Source organism: Diadema antillarum, unplaced genomic scaffold (assembly GCF_040938485.1).
Source record: "Diadema antillarum isolate AM-2024a unplaced genomic scaffold, OU_Dant_1.0 seq00000910_RagTag, whole genome shotgun sequence".
Lineage (NCBI taxonomy): Eukaryota > Metazoa > Echinodermata > Echinoidea > Diadematoida > Diadematidae > Diadema > Diadema antillarum.
In genome coordinates, this window is record NW_027271766.1 from 364,487 (window position 1) to 391,956 (window position 27,470).

The window sequence follows — 27,470 nt, forward strand, 5'->3', positions numbered from 1 at the left end:
TTTGTATTGTTTTGTTAGGAGATATGGATTGAAAGAGGTAAATACGATTTGAAGGCTTTTAAAAACCCATTCCTCTCAAATATGGATGTCCAGGCTTGGAAATTAGTTCAGTTTGCATGCTTATGGAAGACTGTAAACAACACAATAGCCCTGACCAGCAGTTACATGTTGACTTGCTTTAGGTTGGCACAGGGACATACCAACGTCTGGTGTACACAGTACCAAGTGGAACTCCCATCACTGACAGCACTCAGATTCAAAATATCACATGGGCCTCTTGGACAAGGTATGTATTTTAAATACTCAAATCATCAAAGACCAAACATGTGATTTCATCTCATCATATCCTGTGTAGAGTATTAAAAAGCTTTCCAAACTTTTAAAGAGCTGAAAAATTTCAGACTTCAGAGAACGAAAAGCCTTGAACAGATTAAAGGTCCTGTTTACCTTTGGGAGCAGTGATTTCAAAAATGTTCAAGATATCACATTTGATGCATATGTGTAGGTCTGTTGTATCACAAAACATCCTACCATATAAAATTTTTGCAATAAAACCTAAAATATAAGGAGATATCAGTGTTTTTCTCAATAAACTGTTGATGATTTAATCTGGAAACATTTTTATCATAACTATTGTTCACATTTTGTGTATTTAACAACACTTAGCATCGAGTATACGGATTCAAATTTTTACAGCGGTTGTTTCTATCCCTAACTCACATTCTAGAACTATTTTAAAGTACTAATGCTGGATGTTTGTTTCATCTGCAAATGGTGAATTATGCCTTTAAACTATTGAGGGATTTCGTGTTTAAACTGATTTGTTGAATGTGAGCTGATTGTTTATGTGAATACACAGTAATGATAGAGTTTATGAATAATGTGTAATTTTGTTTATGCTAGTCAAACAGAGTAGTGAAATACAACATTTTTGTTGTAATTGTTATACCAATTTCTACACAGATAGAACGAGTATTTTCATGATCATTAACCATTTACATCTTGTGTTATGAGCCAAGCAGTGTCATGAAAGTGAACAGAATGAAACAGTTTTGATGCAGAATATGGCAATGTGAATTTGAATAATTTTGCTGAATGAGTATCATGCTTACTGCTGTGATACTAATCCGACATTGAAGCCCTGTAGGATGTCTGTATTATTTGGAAACAGAGCAGTGTAGTGCCTTAAAAAGTGTTTGTGGTCAGTCAGAGAGAGAAAGGGACTGAGGCCTTGTGTCACTGTTAAATTTGATTTCAGCGTCGTTGGACAGGAAGTGGTTGGCATTTGGCCCAGGAATGCAGACAAGGCAGATGTCAACTGTTCCATCGTCAGTGGGCGGGGCAATGCAGTCGCCACAGGAGACGACTTTGGCTTCGTCAAGCTCTTCTCCTTTCCCTGTTCAGAGAAATATGTAAGTGGATGTCCTTGCAAGATCAGCCCAGCTGCACCCCAGCCTCTCCAAAGGATTTCTTATGTGAAATTACATCTTTATGAAAGCATCCAGCTATCAGAGTAGTGTCTGCACGTAAAAAAGAATACTTAACATCACAAATGACTTCAAGTTCAGTCATGAACAGCTCATTTTTTATGTGTATGTTTCGGAAATGTTCTCCATCCAGAAAGAGAAAATACAGTCAGTGCTGTTCAGATTTATTGTAAAGGTTTTCACTTTTCTGACTGATACCTGTGGATATATTGCATAGTTGTTGATATTTGGCATTTCATAGAGCTATGACATGGCACTGAACCTGTCTACATGTATGTCTTGTCAAATATCAGGCACCACACAAGAAGTATGTAGGCCATTCAGCGCACGTCACCAATGTCAAGTTCACCTATGATGACCGCCATATCATCAGCACTGGAGGAGATGATTGCTGGTGAGTTGCTATTGAACAACTTTTGATTTAGTTTTTCCAAAGGAGACATTCAAATTTCAGAGTACTATTAACAGTCACTTTAACATTGATGTTGTTGTGATTCTTGTTTGCTTTGTTTTGTTCTAATGCCCCCCCCCCCACCTCCTTATTATTGAGAGTATAAATTCAAGCTCAGGCATTTCAGAATAGAGAATTGGACCAAGCCATGAGAAGTATAGGAAGAAAGGACCAAGAAAACGTGAAATGACACTGTAAAGTATCAGTGAGGCTTTGATGATGAAAGTGACAGGACTGTGTAGTTTATAAATCATGACGTTAATCTTCACTTGAAAGTAATGATTGGAAAGAAATGATATAGAACATTTATTCATGGCCGTAGATTTTTGTGCTGACTGCTACCATACAAATAAAAAAATTCTGGTTTTACGTTGCAATTTTAGTTACGTCAGTGTAGAAGTTATATTCTTAGGATGCATGATTTGTTGGTCAAAAACTTGATTCTATAAACAATTGAAGCCATTTGATTATTAGAAGCTAATTCATTGCATAGTACTTTCTTGTGTGTAAGCATGACGTATCATTCATTCGGCGTCATTGATTGATCGTGGTATGAAACAGTCGCAGCGGATGACTATAATTAACTCCCCCGAAACCCACGAAACATTTTGAATTTTCAGCCATCATCGAGACAGTCCGAATCGGCCGTTCTCATTTTCACCAAATTTTCACCTTCGTATATCACAGCTCTACATTGACCAAAATCGCTCAAACTTTCAGTATCAATGCAAAATTATGATTTCTATCCACATACAAAAAATCACAAAAAAGCAATTAAGTATTTTTAAAGCTATTCAACATTTCATGTTTCGCTGTCTCTGAAAACTACCCTCCGATTATTTCCAGACACATCTGGTCGCACCACTAAATATTCATGAAACTTAACATCCCGGTACATATTCGTAAGACATATGCGGACGTTAGCAGAGTGCTGTTCGCTTTGCCGAAGACCTATTTTTGAAGTTACAAGTGAAAATAAATGAGGTGTTTTGTCAGAAATCTCAAATTGTGTGGGAGCAGCAAATGAGAATAATGATGTCATATTGTAAGAAAAACTGATTTGTGCTTGCGCAATGAATGGACTTTCCCATGCTGCACCGATCCAGTGAGCTGACTGGTCGATGCGCACTGTTACTGTGCGATGCGAGTGGCTGCTGCGGATGCCTAGTACACTGTACATGCGTGAGAGTGGGCCGTGGGGTGTCGATAAGTAGCAGTGTACTGGAGGGGACTTTGTCACTTCATAAAAAGCACTTACTTTATCGGAACTGGCCTATTAAAAAGAAAGAAGCAAAAATGTGAATATCTACCAGCTATGATACCACTTGTAAATTCATGACATTGGATCATTCAGACTAAACGCAGATTTTACTGCACTAGTAAGTAACAATGCAACTACGAGTTCCCGGTACCAGTTACGATCAGAGTACAGGTGATGTTAACGCCACAAAGATACGTGGGACTGTATCCTGTCATCCCGTGTGGGAATGACTATGACATTTCATGCTCGGAACGAATGTAGAAAGTGCACCTCTTTCGAATATTTCTAGACATATCCGGACGCATGACTTCTCGAATGTGATATTTTAGAGTTCCGTAAAGAAATACATACTCAGTAACATATGTGAAAGTTTGTTGTTGTTCACAAAGTCAAAATGTGAAATTTTAGAAACGATTTCTGACAATTATTTTCTGTTTTGAAAGTGAAGTTCTGGTCCATTTGGAATATTTTATCGTCGTTATATAAGCAAGGTAACATAATGGCAGGTTAAAATGAGGTTTTTACTTTTCATAACCATTTGGATTGTCAAAAAATATGAATTAATAGTAAAGTTACAGCAGTTTTGCTGCAAGACTTTTCTAGCGATTTTCATGCGAAACGTGTTCATTCAAGAGGAAAGCGAGGTCACGTCAAAATGAAAACAGCGAGTTAATTGCACCCGTCCGCTGCGACTGGAAATACCTTAGCTGTTCGTCTGAAATGTCAATCAAATTCTTTGATAACTGTTCAAATTAGGCATTGTTTATTAAAAAAGAAAGATTTTTACAGATGTTTTGGAGTGAATGAGTGTTTCTTTGATTGATGAACTATCCCCCATTTCTATGAAATATTATATCTGTAAATGATATGTGTTTTTCTTTGAAACAAACAAAAGCAAAGTGCATGCTGTATGAATCACAGTAATGTCATGTTGAAAATGAAACTTGTCACCAGTTTTTCACATTGAAATGTTTGCATTTGTGTGTCTCCTTCCTTTCTGCAGCCTATTTGTGTGGAAGTGCAGGTGAGACTACGTCATGACCCAGCTCTGACCTACACTCTTCGGCTGCAGGGTACAAGCAACCAGTCTAGTTTCCAGTCTTTGGTTGTACATCTTCATCATTTCAACTTTGACCTGCAAAGCCATGGCAAGCCAGGGACCAAAAAGCATTTGTTCCGTGTTCAGGATGTCACAGTTCACTCATCATTTTTTTTCTCTCTCTCTTTTTCTCGCTCTTGTTTTAATTAAATTATCATTGTTGTCATGTTTCATTCAGAATGTCACTACAGCCCTATAAATGGAAGCGTTGTACAATGCATTGGTCGCTTACTGTGTTAATATAAAATTGCTATGGTGCCAAATAACCAGTGAAAAAGCAGTGCTTGGCATGGGCCTGGGTTATGTGAAATTATAGTAGTATTAATTTGTAGTTTAAGACATGTACTATTTGTTTGACTGAAATCATGCATATTGTTTACGGGCTCCCTTCTTTCATTCTGGATATGCTACTGAGTGGGTAATGTCCCATTGCAAACCTTTTCCTCCTCCCCCTCCCCTGTTCGCCTATAGAACAGATATATGTGTGACCAATTTTGCATATACAAATCTTGTGGGTTCGAACCAAATGAGACTACTATAGCATCATGTACACACTTGTGAGATCACTTTTGCAGAATATCATTGCAATTGAATGCCATTGTAGCAGTAATGGAAGCAGAACTTGTGCAGTAGTTTGCCAAATATCACTTGGAGGTGGTGAATGGGCAGAGAACGAATCAAAGCCAATTATGCGCCACATGGCTTAGGTTACTCCCATCAGTTTGCCACGGATCACCATTATATGTCAGAGCGAGTACAAAGTTGATCAAGGTTCTGTGCTATGTTGTTGTGTTTCCCCTCATTAAGTTCAAGCACTTCTTACATTTGACATCAAAAGAGATCTGGCTTGCAACTGTATTGAAAGTAATCATTGAACGATTTTGGAAATTGAGATTTGCTGGAAGAATATTGGAGAGGAGTAGCATTTTGATGGTTTCCTTTTCATGCTCTTGAACATATGGAGGTTGATATAGCCTATTATTTCTGTTTTTAGGCGTATCTGTCTGTCATGGCATTGAAGAAGCTCTTGAATGCTCTTGTGTGTCCCTGACTGAACACTTAGAATCATTTTAATCATGTGAGACTCTAAAATCAGGGATTCTTCATACTCAGAGTCTTTGAACTTGTGTATGGGTTTTACTTTTCCAAACTCTTTTATTTCTGCTTTTATTTCTATCTGTTTCTTTTCACATGTCTTCCAGTTCAAAAGAGCAAGTTGACCAACTCTCATGTCAAGGGATGTATATATACTTTCAGGCATGCAGTTGCAAAAGCCATCTCTTATCTATTATTTACAAAGCATTCTTTGTTGTATATTTTAAAGCGGGGCATCATTGTCCTGGCAACATTTTTTCTCGTGAAGTTGGACATTGTATCGCCATACACAGTCTACTTTATAGTTTGGGGTGACTCCATTTTGACGGAGGGGAATTTTTCAACTCATGCAAAATTGGACTTCTGTGGAGATTAATTCACAGTTGATTGTATGGTATGGTGTTGTTGTTGTTGTTTTTCTTTCACCAAAGGGAAGTGATCTGAATTTTGGTGGTTTAATGAATTGCGCAACTGTTCAGCTGGTACTGTGTCCGGTTTGGTGAAATCAGTGTACATTATTATTTTAAGTTTATCTGAAATAAAACTCTGTCAGAGCTGATTCTGATTCTGTTTTACATGCAACATTGTCTGTCACAATGATCAAAGTTCTGCTGCATTTGTAGAAGTGCAAATGAACTTGAATACTTTCAGCTTTGCTACTATATAAATAATATTTGCTCTTAGACTGATTATATGGTAATGCTAAAAAAAAATGATTCAAGTTTGCAAAACAGCATTTTTCACTACTTCTCACTCGTTCAATCGCAAATAGGAACTTTTATCACTGTATTCATTTTTGTTTGCATTTTGTATCAGTTGAATCAATGAACATGTATTTTTCATGAAAAAAGATCAGCATTTGTAGTTGTTTTGAAAGAAACATCGAAAACATCTTTTGTGCATTCTATCTGACCGTGAGCTTTCCCTTATGTACCTGAATCTTTCTTTCTGTGTCTGCATATTCAAAAATGCTAGCACTGTTTACATTTTAGACAGCCATTTTTACACCTGCAAAAGTAGGCTAAGAATACATGTGACTAATCATTTTTGCGTGTCATGTGTCATGAGAATTTTACATATTCTTTTTCTTTATTTTTGTGTGTAGATGGTGTTACGTCATTTGACACACATATTGTCTTTTGCAGTAAATGAATTCATTCTATTTGCAAACTCTTTTCTGATCTTTGTTGAGCACCGTTTTACAGTTCAAATACATCTACTGTGATTATTCAGAATATGCTCTTATTTTTGTGGATGGACCAACTAGTGTAGCTGAGTATGGGCTATCCAGCCATCTTCTCATATGGAAAATGTAATGAAATGAAATAAAGTCCAGGCTGATGATAATTGTCTCACAGGCACTTTGTAACAGATTTTAGTTGATGTGATTTTACATTGAGCGCTTGTAATGACACAACAGTGAAGAATCAGTTGAATAGTACAGTCAACTCTGCATAAATAGAATGTGATGGCACTGAGGAAATCACATCAACTTAGGTGATATTCGGCTTATGTGTGTATGGAGGAATGATACACATAAGGCTATGAGTCGACTTGGCCAATTATTTGACATATGTGCCGACTTGCGCGGAGTTGACTGTATGCCATGATATTATCAATGATCAACCGACTTATTACTGTATATGCCATATATTTAGCGAGTCTAAATTTTCGTGAATCGGAACTTCTCGACGATTTCGTGAGTGGTTAAATTCACGATCGTGGAGTCCTGTACCAAATGGAGAACGCATACGTCACATTCATAGCTTCATCAGAGTCAATATTTTTCGCATGTCTTTAATTTCGCGAATAGCACTTGACTTACGAAATTCATGAAAATAAAAACCTCACGAAATATTCGGCATATACATTATTCAGTTGACTCCATGGGAACCAATTACAGGCCAAGTCTTGACTGGTCTCTTTCACTGTCAAACGTAAATGTAAGATGAAGCCTTTCATTCTCTTACCAGCGAGTGTGCCTTGCAGGAGGTTCTCCATATATCTATATAATATTTGGAAGCAACATTTTATAGAAGCTGTGCTCACTATAATCCACATACTGTCAGAAGTCGGTCAACATGCATACATACACACATACATTTGTACATTGTTGCATTTGTATACCGGTAGCATCTTTTCCAAAGGGTGCAAAGCGCTTTATACAACAATATATCGGGCTAGTGAAATGAGGTGTTCGACAGAGGTCCTTCAAGAAATGCCAGTTTTCTGATGGTTTACCCAAAGATGTAGTTTTAACCTTGGAGTCCTTTGTGGCTTTTCTGTAATGTCCATGGCTGAATGCACTCCAGTGCGATTACTGAAGAAGAGAGGTTTTGTAAATAGAGCTAGCTGTAACTTTGACTTGAACATGTTGATAGTTATGCTGTGTACTAGTATTAATGTGCACTTGCTCTTTGACTTCAGCAAATGAATGTTCTTGTGTCACCTGAAGAAATGAATGATGTCTCAGAATGATGTCTCTGGAGCAGTTTCAGCTCTTTCCCATACCATTAGATTACAGTCGACCTTGCCTAAGTCGGATCCACAGGTACTAGAGAAAATCCTTCGACTTAGGTTTATTTTAACTTACACAATAGAATTAACATGCTTACATCCATTCAGGGTAGAATTTTTCTTCCACTTAGTCAAGCTTTTTACTTGTGTGAGGTCGACTTAAGCAAGGCTGACTGTAATGTACAGAAAATTCTATCATATGTGTATAAATTCTTTAAAGTATATTCAAGGGAAATGTAGTAATTCTGTCATATATTGTAAATTCTAGTTTTATAGCTCTAGGATGATAGTTCAGAATGTTCTCTTGAAAAAAAAAATGTATGGCTGCTTTGTGTCATTAGTGAATAGCATTACCACAGTACATGTAGTAGCTGGTAGGTTCAAAATATCCGCATGTATGAAAGCATATTAGACTATGCTTGCAAGATGATTCATTTGTCCATAAATTTTGTGAGGAATTGTATATATATCAGTGTAAAAAAAGAAGCAATTGTTCAGCTTTTAATGTTTATGTGATGAAGAATGAAGAGTAGAGATATATAGATGTCTGGGAAATGTCCATTAGTACATGTAGTTTGGTAAATATCTACAGTATTTTTGTGCTGCAGTTTTGAATGATGTAGGAGTGTTTGTACTACACATTCAGAATATGCACTGTGACTGAAATGTTCAAAATAATCTTGCAATTCTCAGCATTCCACCTGATGAGGAATAACAACTGTTCCAGCATCAACTTCAAAAGCCATTGCAAAGCTGTTTTTTTCCCCATTTTGCCACCATAAAGTTTTTGTTGTACTGTACTCGACATGCTTTCAAATCAACAGGCTTATGTTGCATTAGTTGTTAGTTTGAATTATGACATGACTATTTTCATTCTTATGAGATCGAACAGTTATCGCCATGCCGTATTGTGCTGTCTTGCATTGGATGTATTTGTTGTTTCCCCCCCCCCCCCCCCCCCGGCCATTTTACTAATGCACAAATGCCAAGATCAGTGCTTGAAATTAGTGACTTAGCAATGTTATTACTGCACAAAACAGAGCCTTGTGCATCGGAGGCTCTTGTTGAGTGAACAAACTGAACAAACTGTAAATCAATAATGGTATTGTGTAGCTCCACTAAGCGTAACTGTCATGAACATCTGTGAATGAGCGACTGTCTTGTTTGTCTCCACTGCACTGTTCATATCCATTGTTGCCTTTTTTTTATTCTTCTTTGTCTTCTGTTATTTCCATCATGGCAGGGCAGAGACTGAGGATGCTTTGGTTGGTACAAGTTAACAAATGGGAGACAACCTGTAGTTACATTGTCATAGCTCAGTAGTTTCACCTGTATTGATTTCTTTGTCACGAACAACAAGTGCATGTATAGACTTGGCTCTTGTATTGCCTGCACTAGGCTACATATACATTCTATCAACATACTCATCAAATGTGATGAGATGCCAGTAAATGTAAGTTTCAGATCAGAGTACTTTCCACAGCAAGTGCCACAACTCTGCATTGACACTCAATTACAAACTAATTTTTGTGATATCTAAGAGCTGTGAAACAGTAGTTAGGTTGTCATACTGAAGGCAATTGATTGATTTTTTTTTTTCCAGAGACAGCTGTATTGGGTCATTTGATTTCCTTTCATAAATATTACGCTTACAAATGATTATGGAACAAACCACTTTGCTCTAGTATCAGCTGATACCCCTGTGCCCTTTTAGGCGATGAATAAAGTGGATGCGATGAAATTGTACATGTATTGAGAATGACCAGTGTATGCAATTATACCACATGTATGCCACAAAATGTCTTTTTTATGTTCATTCTTTTTTAATGAATTCGGAAATAATGCAATGATGAAATTCAAATATCTGTCGTCATCCCCAGGATCACAAAGACGCTGATGGCAATTTTGACACATTTTGTCATTAAAGACCACTTTTGATAAAATGTATGTGTTTGCTGGATCCTCATGTTTGGGTTGATAGACTGCTTGATTTTCCACCTTGTTCTCTGAATATCACACACACACACACACACACACACACACACACACACACAAAATAAATTTTAGTAAGAGAATAGAAAATGGCTAACCGAAGAGGGTAATGTCAAATGTAAAATACTCATTGGTTTTTGCCAACAAACATTACACATTATTCAATGTTTACTACATGTATTGTATCTGAAAACTACAAGACTTCCACATAGAGAGGCTGAATCGCATTTACTGCATCTTTAATACACATTTACTGACCTTTTATTTTCACACACCCATACATGCATACCTCAAATTCAAAGCCATGTTACATTTTGAGAAAACAATGAAATTCACTGAACCTTTATACTTAGTTCATGTAGTCAAAGTAAAGGAAGACAGTAGCATTGTGTCTGTTGGGTGAGATTCCCCAAACAAGCAACAAATAATGGCAAATATCTTCCTTCATAAGAGACTTATTCCATTTTAGTGTCTCCACACCATGAAAAGGGTGGAGGATGTCCAACTGGTCCACATTATCGATGTCTTTCTCAAGGAGCATTCATTAAAATTTCATTACATTTGGTACTGTGCAGCGTACATTCAAGGTTGCTGTTTTAAAGTGGAAGATGTGTGTACCAATGTAGTCGATTAGAAATTGAAGGTCAGGGCCAGTTTAGATTGTCATTGCTCACCAAGTATATGTATCAACCGGGTTGACGCATTTAATATACATTCATCCAACTTGGTGTTTGAACAAAGCATGAATAGTCTTGTTGTAGAGAGTACATTCAGGGCTAAATCTGTTGGATATTAGGGTGAAAAGTGATGATGTTAACTTCTTTGGAAATATATATCACACATTACAGAGTAACTGCAATACACTGTATAAAATGTCAGTTCAACACACAAATTAAGTACATGTATCATAGACTACCTGTCAGGATCCCTGACACTGAGTACTGTAAAACCAGAAATATTTTTGCAAAAATTTGTGAATTGGAGCTGACTGCCTTTTTTGCTGCATAAAATTATCGTAAGTTACTACTGGCATTCAAAGCATATAGTGTAGACAACAACTTTCACATGCATTTTAATCTCCTGAATCTTGGCATTTGTGAAATTAAAACGCATGCAAAAATGTTTGGTTTTACAGTAATAAAATATACTGGACAAATGATGTTGACATGTACTCTTGAAATTCCATTGATAACTTTGACAAGACATGGTAAAGCCAGTAAGCCTACAGTTCGAAGCACAAAATTACAGGGTAACATACGGCATGGCAACTGGGGTTAACTGAAGATAATGAATGGTGCAAAATAAAAAGGCAAGATTTTCTTGTCTACTTGTGTTTCCTCAAAATTTTATTTCCTTTTGGCTCTAGAGACTGGTGGGTCTTTGTAATCATCGGTCACTGCATTTGATGCCTGGCTATGCCAAAGTATGAATGGACACATTTAGTATTCAGTTGTACAAATTTGTAGTTCACACAAATTTGTAGTTCACATCCACTCAAATGGAGGTAATCCTTTCAACATTTGACAATTCTCACACATACTACGACATCATTAAAAAAAAAAAAAAAATAGTAGCCCTGCATCCACTGCAATGAATTTAAATGTGATAAAATATGATTTACGTGACCTGCTTTACAGCAGGCAACAATACAATGGGTTGTGGATTGTTACACTCTTGTAGCTCAAATCCAAGGGCAGCATCCTGACTTCTGTTACATTTACTTCTAGCACTGGTTGATTCAAATCTATAGTCTGTATGACGGAAAAAATGCATCTTGTAAGAATGAACTACTGGGGGAGAGGTTTACAATATTGAATGTATTTAAAGCACAAGAAAGGGGTATACACTTCAATATCTGAGCCAACTACAGAACTGTAGAATACTTTGTCACTTCTGGGGCCCGTTGCATAAAAGTTACTATTATGGTAACTTTGCCATCCAATGGTAACTTCCATGGAATTCTTGATTTTGATTGGCTGTTGAGTACTGTTGCTATGGTAGTTACCATTGGATGGCAAAGTCACCACAATAGTAACTTTTATGCAACAGGCCCCAGGACTACACAAATTGTGCCTCAAGACCACAGGGTGAGCATGAGACCTGAAATATGTACACTGTATGCATGTTATCATTGTTACTGTGTGATGCAATATGGGCTGCAGTTTGTTCACGTCATTTCATATCACAATTTAAGTTTTTAAGATGAATCACACATCTTTTTCATCTTTCTGTTTTTGAATACATGTATAAGCGAAAAAGAAAACAAAATTGTAATGCCAAACTCACAAACTTTGTAAATATGATCACATACAATAGCTGCAGCTGTTTTTAAATTCTTATTTGCTGAATTCATAAGTAAAATTGTATATAGCGCAGACATGCAGAGGTTAATACTGTTGTGAAGCATTTCAGATATTGTGAATACATATACGCATTTCTAATAACTACATTTTACTGCTCTTTCTGTACATCTGCAAAGTATCAAACATCATGGTGTGTATCTGGCAAATGGTTGTGTAGAAACTGTTCAGCATATTCAAATATGACTAGGCTGAATGGCTTTCATCACACTATGAATGGTACAGCTGTACCATATCTGGGTAATCAGGACAGATGCAGGCTTATTGCTTCTGAAAACATTTAAAGTGTATTCCTTTATTCTAACATTTCATTGTATTCATGATATAATGCCAAACAAGAGATATTGACCAAAATGCATTAAAATAAACAATGATTCATGTAAAAGACAATGATAACATGATGGCATTAAACCACACGGAATTGTATGCACCCTTTTGTTGAGCTGATTGCTTGTGGTCATACAGATATTTTAGAAACGGATCCACGATCCATCTGCCATTTTGTTTCATGATCAACGCACGATGTACACACCTTATATATTTGTTATGGTCTTTAGGAATTATATCATGAAATAATACTGCTGTAGTGTTCTTGCTGATAAACAGTGTACTCTCGCTATAAAGAACACAGTTATAAGAAATTCCTGTTACAATGAAGTAAAAATTCAGTTCCAAAAATAATTATGTACACATCTTTATGTACATAACTGTTCAGAATAACAGCAAAACTGCCAGTCCAGAGGACTTTGTTATAACGCGAGTCCACTGTAGAGGCAACTCCCAATTAACAAAATCCTCGGGACCAGCAGTTTTCTTTCATTATATCAAAATTCTGTTACAGTTGAACAAAGGCAGTGTGCAAAGATGTATAGATGATAATATTGGGACCTGAATTTTACTTCGTTGTACGCAAAATTGTTATATGGGAGTGCACTGTATCTCTTTCAGTAGATACATATGTATATTGTATCTAGCCTTGGCTCTACTGAGTATTAAACTGTTAAAACATAAAAACAAAATACTGTCCATGCACAAAAAAGAGCAATGAACACATGAAGGACAAATACTGACCTAGAAACATAGAAACTCACTGACATCAAATGGGACATGAAGAATGTCATACCATTGCTCTGCACACTGTTTGAAGTATAAAGTCTTAATCACGTTCTTCATAACATTAAGAGAAATCCCCTTAGATTTAGGTTTCAATGTCATAAAATATCAGCTCAATACATACATCATTTGTTCCATCCTCTATCCAAGTGATTTGAAGTCATGATTTTCTGTTTCCAATCCTTCCATACATCACATATATGTAGATAATAAGCTATCCAGGATCTTGTCTCTCTGTGCTGAACATATCAATGTCTCTCAGAATCAAGTAGCCTACAGCTACTTTGAGGATGTTGCCGATACGATGTCGTCTATTCTTGCATCCCTCTCCTTCTTCATTTTAGCCAGCTCTGTCAGCATATGCTCAAGTGGATCAGGCGGTCTGTGGTAAACTATTTCAGCCGTCAGTTTCTGCAGAGAGAACAGATGCAGAGGCAGATATTGTACTACAAATCTTCCACAAACAATATATGAACACATTTGCTTTGGGTGGTGTGGTTGGTGCATTTCATGGCTTTTATTAATTGGCATGACACAACATATTTGTGCCTAGTTAAAAAAAAAAGAAGAAAGAAGTTGTAAGCAGCTACAACTTTCACCTGCCTCTAATTGCTCTGCAATAGGTCATGCAGAGTTTCCTCTTGATATCATTTTCAGCAATGACATAATGTGAGATTTATGTTATAAGTTGAACAGTTTAAGGTGCACCTGTATATGAATACAATTACAGTCCATCATTATGATGATACTTTTGATTCCTGGAAGTATTTGAGCACTCCCACAACATCACAACAGCACTGCCTGCAGCCTCATACTTTTTAATCATTGGGAAAGAGTTCCTTATGTCCCCTCCCCCAAGTGAATTACTATTTTTTTTACTAATAATAAACTAAATAGGCCTAAAGGTTATGCCATTTATGGGAAGACTTCCTTTGGAGACATAACCCTAGCATTTGACCAAAGTCAATGATCCCAGCTCCTGTGTGGAGCAACGCGCACAGATCAAACGTTACGATAAACCAAATTTCTGACAGCTTTTTTACATTCAAACAAGTTTGACATGACATGACACATTATGCAGCAATATTTGGGGTTAATTTCTCACATTGTGCAATCGAAATTCTCACAGTAACTCGGTTATAATGCAGAAATTTTATCCATATCGCAACATCGCCGTTCGCTAGCCATAAGTCGCCATTTTGAATCTGTAAACCAATCACATGTGAGGTACGTGTTTTAGTAAAAAAAACACGTAGAAGCTACCTCCCATGTGATTGGCTAATAGATTCATACTGTTTGTTTCTGCAGTTTAAACGTGACGCGACGGGCTGGTTGATGTGTGTTTTACGTTGAAAATTCTACCGAAATATTGGATTATTCATTAATCTGGTGAGTGTAGTCTATTCTTGAATAATTGATTTAACTATACAAGCTTAAATTTGCCGACCTAGGGCCGTAAATTAGACGCAATCGAGAAGGGTGAGGTACCTCACCCAATTTTCCATAGAGACAGTGGTTAAGAACATCCACACAGCAATGGGTACTGGTACCTTCCGTCTGTCTATGGAGGACAGCGTTACTGGCAAAATATAAAAGAGTCCTCCGGACAGACGGATCTTTCCGTCTACCCTAGCATAACCTTTATTTAGTTTATTATCAGTATTAAAAAAAAATAGTAATATATTTATTTTGTGCAAATTAGTGGTGGGACACAAGGAACTCTTTCCAAAACGAACAAACGACTTCACCACATGACTGACTGTCAAACTACCTGGAATATCTGCATAACTTTATGTCTCTCCATGTAATTGACGGCTCGCATGTACGGGTCTTCGGGAGGCGCGACGTACTCATCCTCCTTTTCGTCGCCTGCTTCGGAGGGAACATTCGCCAGTTTCTGGCTGAGTGTTTCTAAAGCGTCGTCGCCAAGTTCGTCTCCATTGTCATTTCCATCGAGTAAGGGGCTCTGACTTGCTGACAGTGCTCCCAAGACAGACCGCTCCACGTCTGATATGCTTTGTTCGGGAGCTGTTACGGGACGGGAGTTCTCCTCTGAAGCAGGTGGTGGTGGGTAGAACGCTGCACCACGCGGGCGAGGCTGGGGAGGATCGGGGAAGGAACTCTCTGCCTTTTCGCTGCTTTCTAGTTGCTGGCTGGCTGACGATTCCTCCTGTTTTTCGGTATCATCCTGCCCGAAACTACCTTCTGTCAGTAAGACAGGTTGTTCGCTGGGTTCTGCTGCCATTCCTAATGGCAAATTTAAAAGAATTGTGATTACAGGCAACTTTGAAATATACTAACTTGACAAGATGACTAACGTTATCTCGACAATTCGTTTTGTATACGGCATGCCTGGGTGACGACCCAACATGACCTTTTTCCTGACTTAGACCTAGTTCAATATGTGGTGGGGTAGATGTAATTTTCATTCCGATTGTTGTCATAATTTCCAGTTTTATTCATTAAAATGGCCTACTGATACTTAACAATTTAAAAATAAAAATAGATTTCCCCATTTTTGAAATCTTTTGCATTCTTTCTCCATTACATATGCTACGCTGTTGCTTCTAAACACCCCTCAAAAACGTGCACGAACCCAATTACCACTAACGGTGTTCCTTTGTAGTACGTGAATACGCCATACACTCCTATGATGTGTACACTGTATTGGCCACACGATCGAGGGCCATGTTTTCGTGATCTCGAAACGTGCTGAAGTTCCTTGAAGCGTGTCGATGGTGTACTCAACACCATTCATTTACACACACTAAAGTGTCAGACCGTCTTGTTGCATAGCAACGGCGTCGTCTGCCGGACAAGAATTATCTTATCCTCGATCGGGATTATTTACCTGCCACAACATCAATGTAAATAGGGACGGGGAGCCTTCAATCGAGGGACATCCGCCCAGAGGGTGACAGCACAGGATATGCAGGCGGCAATATTTTGAAGTACATGTAAAGGTCTACTTATTAGTCGGAATTTAACTCAGAGGTTGCGTTGAATTCCATTGTGGAAGATATCTAGGAATCGCAGCCGTCATTTTGATGAAGAATTTTGTGTCGCGGAAATACATTGGCAGTAGTTTAAGCTTCCAACCAAGCAAAAAAAAAAAGAAAAAAAAAAGAGGAAAGACGGAAAGAAGACAAAAAAGAGAAGAAATTAGAGCAAAATGGCAGACATATTCAACAACAATCACTATGAGATGGGGGATCTCTGTTGAAAACCAGTAAGCAAGCAAGCAACCATAGATTAGTAAAGCAAGATGAGCAAAAATAGAATTTGAATTTTACGCAACAAAATGTTTGTAAAGGGACAACAGATTAGCGAATAATCAGATACAGCGAGAGGCTCTTGCGACAGACCTTGTAATGCAGAAAAAGTAGGGCCTACACTGTCAAATGTGACAAAAATATCATCCACCGCACGGGGGGGGGGGGGGGGGGGGGGGTGACTGCAACCTGAGTGTGCCCTAAGCCATACCACCGAGCCGAGACACTAGGGGAAAAAGGCCGGAGATGAAGTATACAAGAATCCAAGTGCTTCTGCAACTATTGTCATTATTGTCGTCCTAAATATTATGTAACAACGTACATAGCCTGTATGGCTTGTTAAAAGAAGATTTCCAGTACAGTTATATAAGTTAGTCTGATAAGAAAGAGTAATCAGCTCATGTACACATCGGTACAAATGACCTTTCTTTTTTTCTCAGTTGGTTAGGCACTTCACTCGTTTTCAAAGCGGCAAAATGCAAAAGCTTGCCCGACGTAACAATTTATGGAATTCATGTTCAAACATATAATTGCGTTGAGATCAGGTGATCAGAATACTCCATCAGTTGACAATTTAGCAGGCATCCATTTCATTGTTTTGTATTGAATGCAATAACAGCCTATAATACGCGTAAAAGTAATCTCATTCATCAACCCTTTGCAAGAACTCAAACTGCCCAAAATTCATTTGTATATGTTTGTATTAGAGAATGGAATAATTTGCCATTGAGAATTAGGTCAGCCTCATCACTATCCAACTTTAAACGTACATGTCGCATCTATCTTGAGGGAAATTTGTAAAACAAGAATTGATCAGGGAAGCTGAATTTAAAAGTATAGTAAAATAGAAAGTATCTACCTGCAATTTCATGTGAATTATATGTATGTGCATGAGCGTTTTTGTGACACGTGTTTGTGTGATTGAATGTGTGTGTGTGCGTGTGTGTGTGTGTGTGTGCTTGTGTTGCATCTGTCCTATGTAAATATATTATTATTATACTTCTTGTTAATATGTTTAAAACTTTAGTATGTTTTGCTTTGTTTTATATGTTTATCCGGGACCCCCTTTTTACAAGCTCTGCTTCTTTTGGGGTCCCAAACCATTCATTATTCTAAATGCTGTATCCTTTTGTAAAATGTCAAATGTTTAATGAATTGGTTAAATAAACTTGAAACTTGAAACTTGATATTGCGAAATACCATTCTTGCTGTCAGGTGCAAGTGCTGGCAAGCACCATTTAGATAAGGATCACATGAATAATCATCGCATAACAGATGCTTATCTTAGTGAATTTACAAGCCAAAATGCCTGTTGGTACAAATGACCTTTTTCTGCTCATGCGCAAAGTGGAATTAACGAACTGGTCTATTAGATCCGTGAACTGGGTAAAAATTAGAGAAGCACAATTTTGTAAAGTTTCGCTAATTTCTGCAGAATAGTTGACATGAATATACAAATGAGTGAACTAATGATGTCAGATGATGTCCTCACCTCTCAATTTTCCATTGATCATGTACTTTAAAAAATGGCGAAAATTCAGGCGTTTCTGTAAAGTGCAAAACATGATGTTACTCCTGGTTGAACAACTTCAGAATATTCTTCACTTAGATATATTAGAATTTGAGACTTGGCGTAGATGCATTAGAATGACACACTGGAAATGTCAACATTTTTCTGGCAAGTTATGAGGGTATGACATCATCACTTCACTATTTGCGTATTTATATTGCCTGTTCAAGAACTGTTTCCTGAAATATTAAGCGAAACTTCAAAATGTCATAACTTTCTTGTTTTTAATCCAAATTTGAATAAATTGTCAATGTTGTGCTAAGAAAATTTGATTCCTTCTTTTCAGACTATATCTCTCAACTCAAATGTACAGAAACAAAGTGCAAATTCATTCAAATTTGTGTTCTTTAATACAAATGAGGCACGAATGTCTTGATGATAAATTACTGCACGTGTAGGTTAGCTTTTATTGGTTCCAATAGGAAACCAACAGACACCAGCAAAGCCAACCGAAACCATATATAGGACTAATCGAACATTCTGTTGGCTCCATGGATTCATTGAAACCAGCAGAAAAAAAAGCAACAAACCAGTATAGGACCAATAAGACATATGCCTATACTGATGAACATCCTGTTGGTTTGAAGTCTATGGGTTTCTGATCGTGCTTATACAGGTAAACAATAACTGACGAACTTCTAGACGGAGTTTCTATTGGTTCCAATAGGAAACCAATAAGAACCAACAAAACCAATACTTAATAGATTTTTTTTCTTTTCTTTTTTTTTTTTGGGGGGGGGGGGTTATATAAGGGATTTTCGACCTTGGCTGTCTTATAGTTTTCATAGTTCGGTTCATGTTACTACAGGCAGTAAGAGCCACTTTAACGCGTTTTATAAGGCACCGGCGACACACACACACACACACACACACAAGCACACACGCATACACATACACACACATCAACAATGGCTGTTCTTTCTTCATTTAATTCTGGCTAATCTTGAATAATGACCAGACTCACTGACCGGAGCCAATTAATAATATTCAATGTCTGCCATAATCAGTCACAGCAAGAGTGATTCGAGTAATGATAGACTGTCGTTGCGCTAGGTGTCCATCGTAATGGGTCATAACTATATAATACAATATACAATGTACTAACACTATGATACAACGGCCCCTCAAAGATGGATGCTGGCCACTGGCCGGAACCGCCGAGCCAGTCAAGCAGTGTGAGAGTGTGTGTCAAGGTCTATCGGTTTAGCGGTTCTGACCTCACACACACTTGCAAGATGCATCAGTCATTAAAACGGAAAAAAAAGGAAAGAGGAGCGAAAGTGATTAAAAATTCATCATGCGTGGAATATGAGAACGGGCACGTCCACATGAACAAAAGATTATCAAATCGGACTAAAAATAACGAATGTCCCTTGCAACCCTGGTCCCTTGAACAAGTCGCGGTCAACTCACCGTCGCGAGTCATGGGCCTTCGTATGACGGCAGATACCCCGGCAGATAGTTCACATCAAGGGGATTTACACCACTGGCGCCATCATGGAAATGAATGTTGGAGCTAAGAAAAGATAATTACAATTAAAAGATAATAATTCAGTCATTTCCGGTCATACACTGTTCATTGTCATTGCACCTGTTAATATTTGCCTGCAACGTTGTCTTTAAAATCGATCGAGCTTTTCTTCCTGAAGACAATCTTGACCTCTATAAATAACAACAGTCAATGATGAATTGACTGAATAAATTATTGGCAAACTTTCATCGGTAAGGGAGGTTATAGTTTATTTCATCACGCTCATGCTTGGCGTGTCTAGAAAGTAATAATATGCAATTTTGACGACGTGAAACGTGACTAAGTTGGCGAAAGTCGCACACTTTTCGGCACGACACTGTCTGGCGACGGGCAGGCCCCCTGTCGGTGGTGAGTCGGCCATGTCGGAGGCCAAACGAAGTGTAATGGTCATCGCCAACTGCTCGACTGAACAATGAAACGAAGAAAATGTCATATTCCACGCCGCGGTTAGCCGAGATGTCGAAGTCATTAAGGGATATTCGGTCACCGGCATTGTACCCGTGACGAGCTGGATAGGCCTAAGTCATTACTGTCGAGTGCAAGGCACCCATAAATGCACACACACAAAAAATCAATCAACCAACAAAAAAACCAAAAACAAAACAAAACAAAACAAAACAAAAACCACACACACAACAATTCCTTTATAAATGAAACAAAGCAGAAACATGCCATATTTTAATCCCTATAATAGTAAAGATATCGTTATTATGTTAGTGGTTCCTGGGGAATAAAAATAGGGTCTACTTTGCAATGTCTCGGTAATACACTCTCGACAGTTGCACCAGAGAAGTGAAAAGAAGTGGAAGAAATCTCTCTGGTCGCACCATGCAAGCTTCAACAGTATAATCCAAGAAATCGTTAAAGTCCAAACACTCATTAAATGTGAATATTAATTGAAATAATACCAATAATGAAGAAATACTGCAACAATAATTTTCCTTCCCTGGAATTCGGTTTTTCGTTCATGCAGAGAGCACAGACATTCAACCGCGTTGACATGGATTGTAGCCCTACTATTCTGTAGTTGCTTATTCATTCATTAGGAAACATTTGAAATTAAACTTGAAATAAAAAATAAGAAATAAAACTAGGCCTTTAGGTCATTGACTCTATATATCATTTGAATGTGAACCTGACAAGAGAAACTACGGCTAAAGGCCACTGATATGCAGAGACTCCAACTCTCCCGTTTTCGATGGGAGATCTCCCGCCGAAAACCCTTTTTTGGGGGGGCAAAATCTCCCGTTTTCCCGTTTGAGATTTAATTTCTCCCGCCCTGGCTCTTTGTCTCCCGTTGGAAGGGATTTCTTACTTATTTCTATCGTATGTTGAAAAAATAAGCCTTAGATAGCACAAGAGAGAATCTAGAACCCTAGGAACTTCGCGCTTCGCACACATCAAGTTGGAGTCTCCCGTTTGCTAGGGGTTTCAGGCGGGATAATCTCCAGATCAGAAGGTGCTTTGGGTTGGAGTCTCTGGATATGCCACGCATGATTGAGCACTGCGTCATAAAAGGTCTGTGCTTATACATGGGAGGTAGGATTGGGATATAAAGGGAATCACTGTTATGGGACAGACCACTGGGCCCCCTGATGACCTCTTATCCCACCACAATCTAAAAAGTGGAAAAATAACTACTGAAATTGCTAATGAAAACCGAGTAGTTAAAGCTAAAATCACAATGATTTTGTCATTACGTACCTAATGCCGTTTGATAATTTTCGTTGAGACTATAGGGCTTTTTACACTTGTAAATTTTTGCTTAGCCCCGGACCAACGGTGGGGCTAAGGGGGGGGGGGGGGCCTTAGCCCCACCGTTGGTACGGGACTATCCTTAGCCCACTTTCTGTTTACACTCGTTTTTGCCAAAGTGGGCTAGCCCCACCGATAGTACGGTACTATCTGGCCCTGTAAAATAGCAGGGGTTAGCACCGCAATTGCGGTGCTAGCACCGCAATTGCGGTGCCAAGCAAGTGAGTGTAAACAGAACGAAAAAAATAATCCTGGGCTAAGCGACGGAGACGAAGTCCGACCCTCACTGACCAATCAGAAACGAGGTAATCAAGTGCTGCCGGTGCGTGCGTGTACGTGTACAGTACACAGCGTAATTATGAATATTCATGTGGTTTGGAAAGTCCGGGGCTAAGAAACACGAGTGTAAAAAGGTCAGTTTTCTCCTTAGCCCCGGACAAGAGATAGTACGGGACTAATTGGCGAGTGTAAAAAGCTGAAAAAATTGGTACGGGACTAACGATAGTCCTGGGTCAGAGAAAGTCCGGGGTTAAGAAACACAAGTGTAAAAAGCCCTTATGTGAATGTAGGCCTAATCTGAAAGCTATACTGCAACCGTTGAACGCAAACTTAGATTTAGTAACCTGTTCGTGTGCGAAAACGGAAAATACAGTAGATGCGTAAAATTATTTTTTAGGTGAACAATTCTCAGCTTTTAGATTTTTTTTTTTTCGAAAACGGAAAATACAGTTATTAATGCGTAACCAGTGGTGGAATCAACAAATTTTTGCTTTACACCTTTTAATCTTCCTTTCCGATCCCCCCTTTCTTTTTCAAGGGGGGGGGGGGGGGGGCACCCCCTCTCCCTCCGGCGCCGGACTGTGCCCTATTGGTGGTCCACAATAATGATTACTAGTATAGATCTGACTTTTCTTCTTCTTCTTCTTCTTTTAAAAGAATACAGCGTATACAGTACCAATATCAAGAGAACATTGAGTCAACATCAGAGTTAGCGTGCAGTGAAATGGGGATTCAGAGCTAGCAACCATGGAGCTACGTTTGTAGCTCCGTGAGCGTACTTACCCTACACTCTAACGCGAGTGCCCCCCACCCCCCCCCCAGGCCCTCCCCTCCCCCGATAATAGGGCGCACGTACGTAAAGAGTAAGAGTTCTGTTAGACCAGGAGCTGGCTGCTGGTCAATTTACCCCATCAAGCCCAAAAGGTTTGACCCCTCAAAGTTACTGGGGCCACCCCCCTCATTACAAAACTGGGCGTCAGCCTGATACCTGAGGGCGGGGTCGTCCCCCAGGGACCCCCCCAAAATGGCCCCCGGCGGGTGTAATTTACCCCATGGAACCCATGGACCAAACCTGGTCTAAAAGAATGGCCTAGGGGTGTACATAATAAAAATATAAAAACTGACAAAATATCTGGTCGGGAAAGGGGTTGCCAGACCGTCCCCCCTGGGCCCCCCCCCCCCCCCCCCCCCTGGCGGGTGTAATTTACCCCACGCAGCCCATGCACCAAACTTGGTCCAATGAAAGTACTATGGGTGTACATAATGAAAATATAAAAACTGACACGATATCTGGTTGGGAAAGGGGTTGCCAGATCCCCTCACCCCCACCCCCCCCCCCCCACCACCGCCCATTGCGCCCCTTCGTGGGTTTAATTTAGCCAACAGCACCCATGGATCAAATTTGGCTGGGGGAAAGTAGGCCCCACTATGGGTGTGCAAAAAATAAAGATAAAAGCTGACAAAATATCTCACTTACAAAGAGTAATCAAACATATCCCCTACCTTTGCTACCCCCCCCCCCCCCCCCATTTTTTAGTGTGAAGGGCCTATACGGTTTGGAGAGGTATGAATGAGCGTGTCATAAAAAGTAATAAATGGAACTTCTTGAATTAAGATGAAGTTATGACAACAGAAGCATTGTGTGTGTACATATATCCACATGCCCCATCCCACTCCCTCCCCCAAAAGAATGGAGTTATTGATATCTACACTAGAAACATACTCAGACAGTGCAGACCTTTGCCAAGCAGCTCATTTCCACCCATTCACACATGCTAAAAACTGCCAAATTTCCCACATAAAAGCCTTTTGCTTTTAAATGCCATCAACTTCCAGGTGTGTGGTAGTGCATTATGCCTTGAGCACATGCCTTTACCTTTAGTGCGCATGGATGCAAACCTCAAATTCATGCAGCTTGAACTCCCAATTCCATTGATCTCATCTGCCATAAGATAAAAATCATCAAAATTTCATAAAGATTCCCGGATCACTACCAAAATTTATATTTATCATCTGATTTTAAAATGTAATTGTGTTATTATCATCTTTTCATACAAGTTTCATCCAAATGTGTTCTCAACCTTTCAAGTTGTTTTGCATACAAACAATAATGCAGACAATACTATATATAAGTAACATTAAACCTCAAGTGGCAGAAATAATCACAACTGTATGCAACATCCTACAGTTCAACTGTGTTACCATGCATGTGGAGCAAGCTCATGTACAACAGTACAAGAAACTGTATACCTGTGATACAAAATTGTACATGCAGTGGGTGCATAGGCCATAGTGTGTTTAATTGCATGCATATATTTGTATGTTGTATACATTTTACTTGTTGCATGCAATTATACATTTCGAAGATCGGCAACACGTGTATCATCAGTCTGCAAACAATAAAAAGGCGGTGTTTTCCTGACCTTGGTATTAAGTGAACTGGGCTTTCCTATTGTAGGTACTATACTGGTAGGCCCCTATGACAGTAGTACATGTATTTCATCACTGGATGACAATTGGTGTCAGTAACAAAGCAAACAAAGAAAGGTCAAGAGTCTAGATCTTGGACTAGATCTAAGTCTCAAATATGCTATGATATGGCTGGATATCTAACGTTAGACCTATATTTCCTATACATGCTATAGCTTGTAGAGTACCTAGTACTATTTGGCGAAACCAAATGAACTGGAACAGGGGATGGATTATCAGCGAGATGTAGTGTATTATGAGTCATAACTGAAAAACCAATAAATAGAACATCAATGTTCTCAGCCTATATAGGTTTAAGTGTCAAAGGTGTGCATTGCTTTAAATTTGCATAGAACACTTAAACCCTGAATTTGTTAATGTCACTGCACTTCCTATCATTCATAGCTAGAGTCAAAAAGGCAGAATTATACTACATTTCAATTTCTCTATCTAATAGACAACTTTGATTTTAGGATTAGAAATAGCCTTATTAATAGCTATATGTATCATAAGTGTTGAAGATGCAGATGTTCCAGTGAATGAATACTTGCAGAATTGGGTATGAAGATTAGGCATATAATCTGAAACTCCCTTTAAATATAGCAAAAGAAATAACAAACAGCCTGATTAAAGTTGCAAATATTGTGATATCGATGTCTTAACAAGCTACAGTACATGCAGCATGTCTACCATGCCAGAAACATGGACAGAGAGCCTTAAGATTGAAGAGCTGTGACCAAATGAAGCCTCAAATTGCTTAAATTGCAAATCAAATCCATTGGTAGTAAGATAATATTTTAAATACCTGCAAAAATATAGGAATCTGTACCAAAGGTCATTCACTTACACCTCTGTTAGAGCCAAAGCTATAATTGTGCATTGCTACAGTATTTATGCTCAACTCTGAGTTTGTTTACACTGATGTATGAGGCGAAAGTACACATAAGCTTGTTTTCACTTCAGTTGTTTGTTTTCTATACCTTGTGCAGCTCTCATACACAATGTAGTTTACAGGTACAAACCTTTGTTGGTTGTCAATGAGTCTGCACAAAGACTACTACATGCACCACACTGGCACTGCAGCCTCTCCTGGGAGAGGCTACAACACAGGGACAGTTTGTTATTTCTTTTGCTATATTTAAAGAGAGTTTCAGATTATTTGCCTAATCTTCATACCAAATTCTGCAAGTATTCATACAGTGGAACATCTGCATCTTCAACACTTATGATACATATAGCTATTAATAAGGCTATTTCTAATCCTAAAATCAAAGTTGTCTATTAGATAGAGAAATTGAAATGTAGTATAATTCTGCCTTTTTGACTCTAGCTATGAATGATAGGAAGTGCAGTGACTTTAACAAATTCAGGGTTTAAGTGTTCTATGCAAATTTAAAGCAATGCACACCTTTGACACTTAAACCTATATAGGCTGAGAACATTGATGTTCTATTTATTGGTTTTTCAGTTATGACTCATAATACACTACATCTCGCTGATAATCCATCCCCTGTTCCAGTTCATTTGGTTTCGCCAAATAGTACTAGGTACTCTACAAGCTATAGCATGTATAGGAAATATAGGTCCTAACGTTAGATATCTAGCCATATCATAGCATATTTGAGACTTAGATCTAGTCCAAGATCTAGACTCTTGACCTTTCTTTGTTTGCTTTGTTACTGACACCAATTGTCATCCAGTGATGAAATACATGTACTCACTGTCATAGGGGCCTACCAGTATAGTACCTACAATAGGAAAGCCCAGTTCACTTACCAAGGTCAGGAAAACACCGCCTTTTTATTGTTTGCAGACTGATGATACACGTGTTGCCGATCTTCGAAATGTATAATTGCATGCAACAAGTAAAATGTATACAACATACAAATATATGCATGCAATTAAACACACTATGGCCTATGTACCCACTGCATGTACAATTTTGTATCACAGGTATACAGTTTCTTGATACTGTTGTACATGAGCTTGCTCCACATGCATGGTAACACAGTTGAACTGTAGGATGTTGCATACAGTTGTGATTATTTCTGCCACTTGAGGTTTTATGTTACTTATATATAGTATTGTCTGCATTATTGTTTGTATGCAAAACAACTTGAAAGGTTGAGAACACATTTGGATGAAACTTGTATGAAAAGATGATAATAACACAATTACATTTTAAAAACAGATGATAAATATAAATTTTGGTAGTGATCCGGGAATCTTTATGAAATTTTGATGATTTTTATCTTATGGCAGATGAGATCAATGGAATTGGGAGTTCAAGCTGCATGAATTTGAGGTTTGCATCAATGCGCACTAAAGGTAAAGGCATGTGCTCAAGGTATAATGCACTACCACACACCTGGAAGTTGATGGCATTTAAGAGCAAAAGGCTTTTATATGGGAAATTTGGCAGTTTTTAGCATGTGTGGATGGGTGGAAATGAGCTGCTTGGCAAAGGTCTGCACTGTCTGAGTATGTTTCTAGTGTAGATATCAATAACTCCATTCTTTCGGGGGAGGGAGTGGGATGGGGCATGTGGATATATGTACACACACAATGCTTCTGTTGTCATAACTTCATCTTAATTCAAGAAGTTCCATTTATTACTTTTTATGACACGCTCATTCATACCTCTCCAAACCGTATAGGCCCTTCACACTAAAAAATGGGGGGGGGGGGGGGGGGGTAGCAAAGGTAGGGGATATGTTTGATTACTCTTTGTAAGTGAGATATTTTGTCAGCTTTTATCTTTATTTTTTGCGCACCCATAGTGGGGCCTACTTTCCCCCAGCCAAATTTGATCCATGGGTGCTGTTGGCTAAATTAAACCCACGAAGGGGCGTAATGGGTGGTGGTGGTGGGGGGGGGGGGGGGGGTGAGGGGATCTGGCAACCCCTTTCCCAACCAGATATCGTGTCAGTTTTTATATTTTCATTATGTACACCCATAGTACTTTCATTGGACCAAGTTTGGTGCATGGGCTGTGTGGGGTAAATTACACCCGCCAGGGGGGGCCCAGGGGGGGACGGTCTGGCAACCCCTTTCCCGACCAGATATTTTGTCAGTTTTTATATTTTTATTATGTACACCCCTAGGCCATTCTTTTAGACCAGGTTTGGTCCATGGGCTCCATGGGGTAAATTACACCCGCCGGGGGCCATTTTGGGGGGGTCCCTGGGGGACGACCCCGCCCTCAGGTATCAGGCTGAC

At 38.7% G+C, this 27,470-nt stretch overlaps 2 protein-coding genes across 2 annotated transcripts in view; one reads left to right on the forward strand and one right to left on the reverse strand.

Annotated features, from left to right (window-relative positions):
* The window catches only part of LOC139741204 (echinoderm microtubule-associated protein-like 6), a 39,358-nt gene extending 34,911 nt beyond the window's left edge, over window positions 1-4,447 (forward strand). The window contains exons 32-35 of the mRNA XM_071651793.1: window positions 183-286; window positions 1,259-1,412; window positions 1,781-1,881; window positions 4,203-4,447. Of these exons, the coding sequence (XP_071507894.1) occupies window positions 183-286; window positions 1,259-1,412; window positions 1,781-1,881; window positions 4,203-4,227 (384 nt within the window). The 3' untranslated portion in view covers window positions 4,228-4,447. The remainder of the gene's footprint in view (window positions 1-182; window positions 287-1,258; window positions 1,413-1,780; window positions 1,882-4,202) is intronic.
* Window positions 4,448-13,654: 9,207 nt separating this feature from the next.
* Window positions 13,655-15,620, reverse strand: LOC139741185 (uncharacterized). Its single transcript, XM_071651777.1, has 2 exons — window positions 15,147-15,620; window positions 13,655-13,786 (listed from the first exon to the last, which is right to left on the reverse strand). Exons 1-2 carry the CDS (start codon window positions 15,618-15,620, stop codon window positions 13,655-13,657), a joined length of 606 nt encoding a protein of 201 aa, XP_071507878.1.
* Window positions 15,621-27,470: the final 11,850 nt, after the last annotated feature.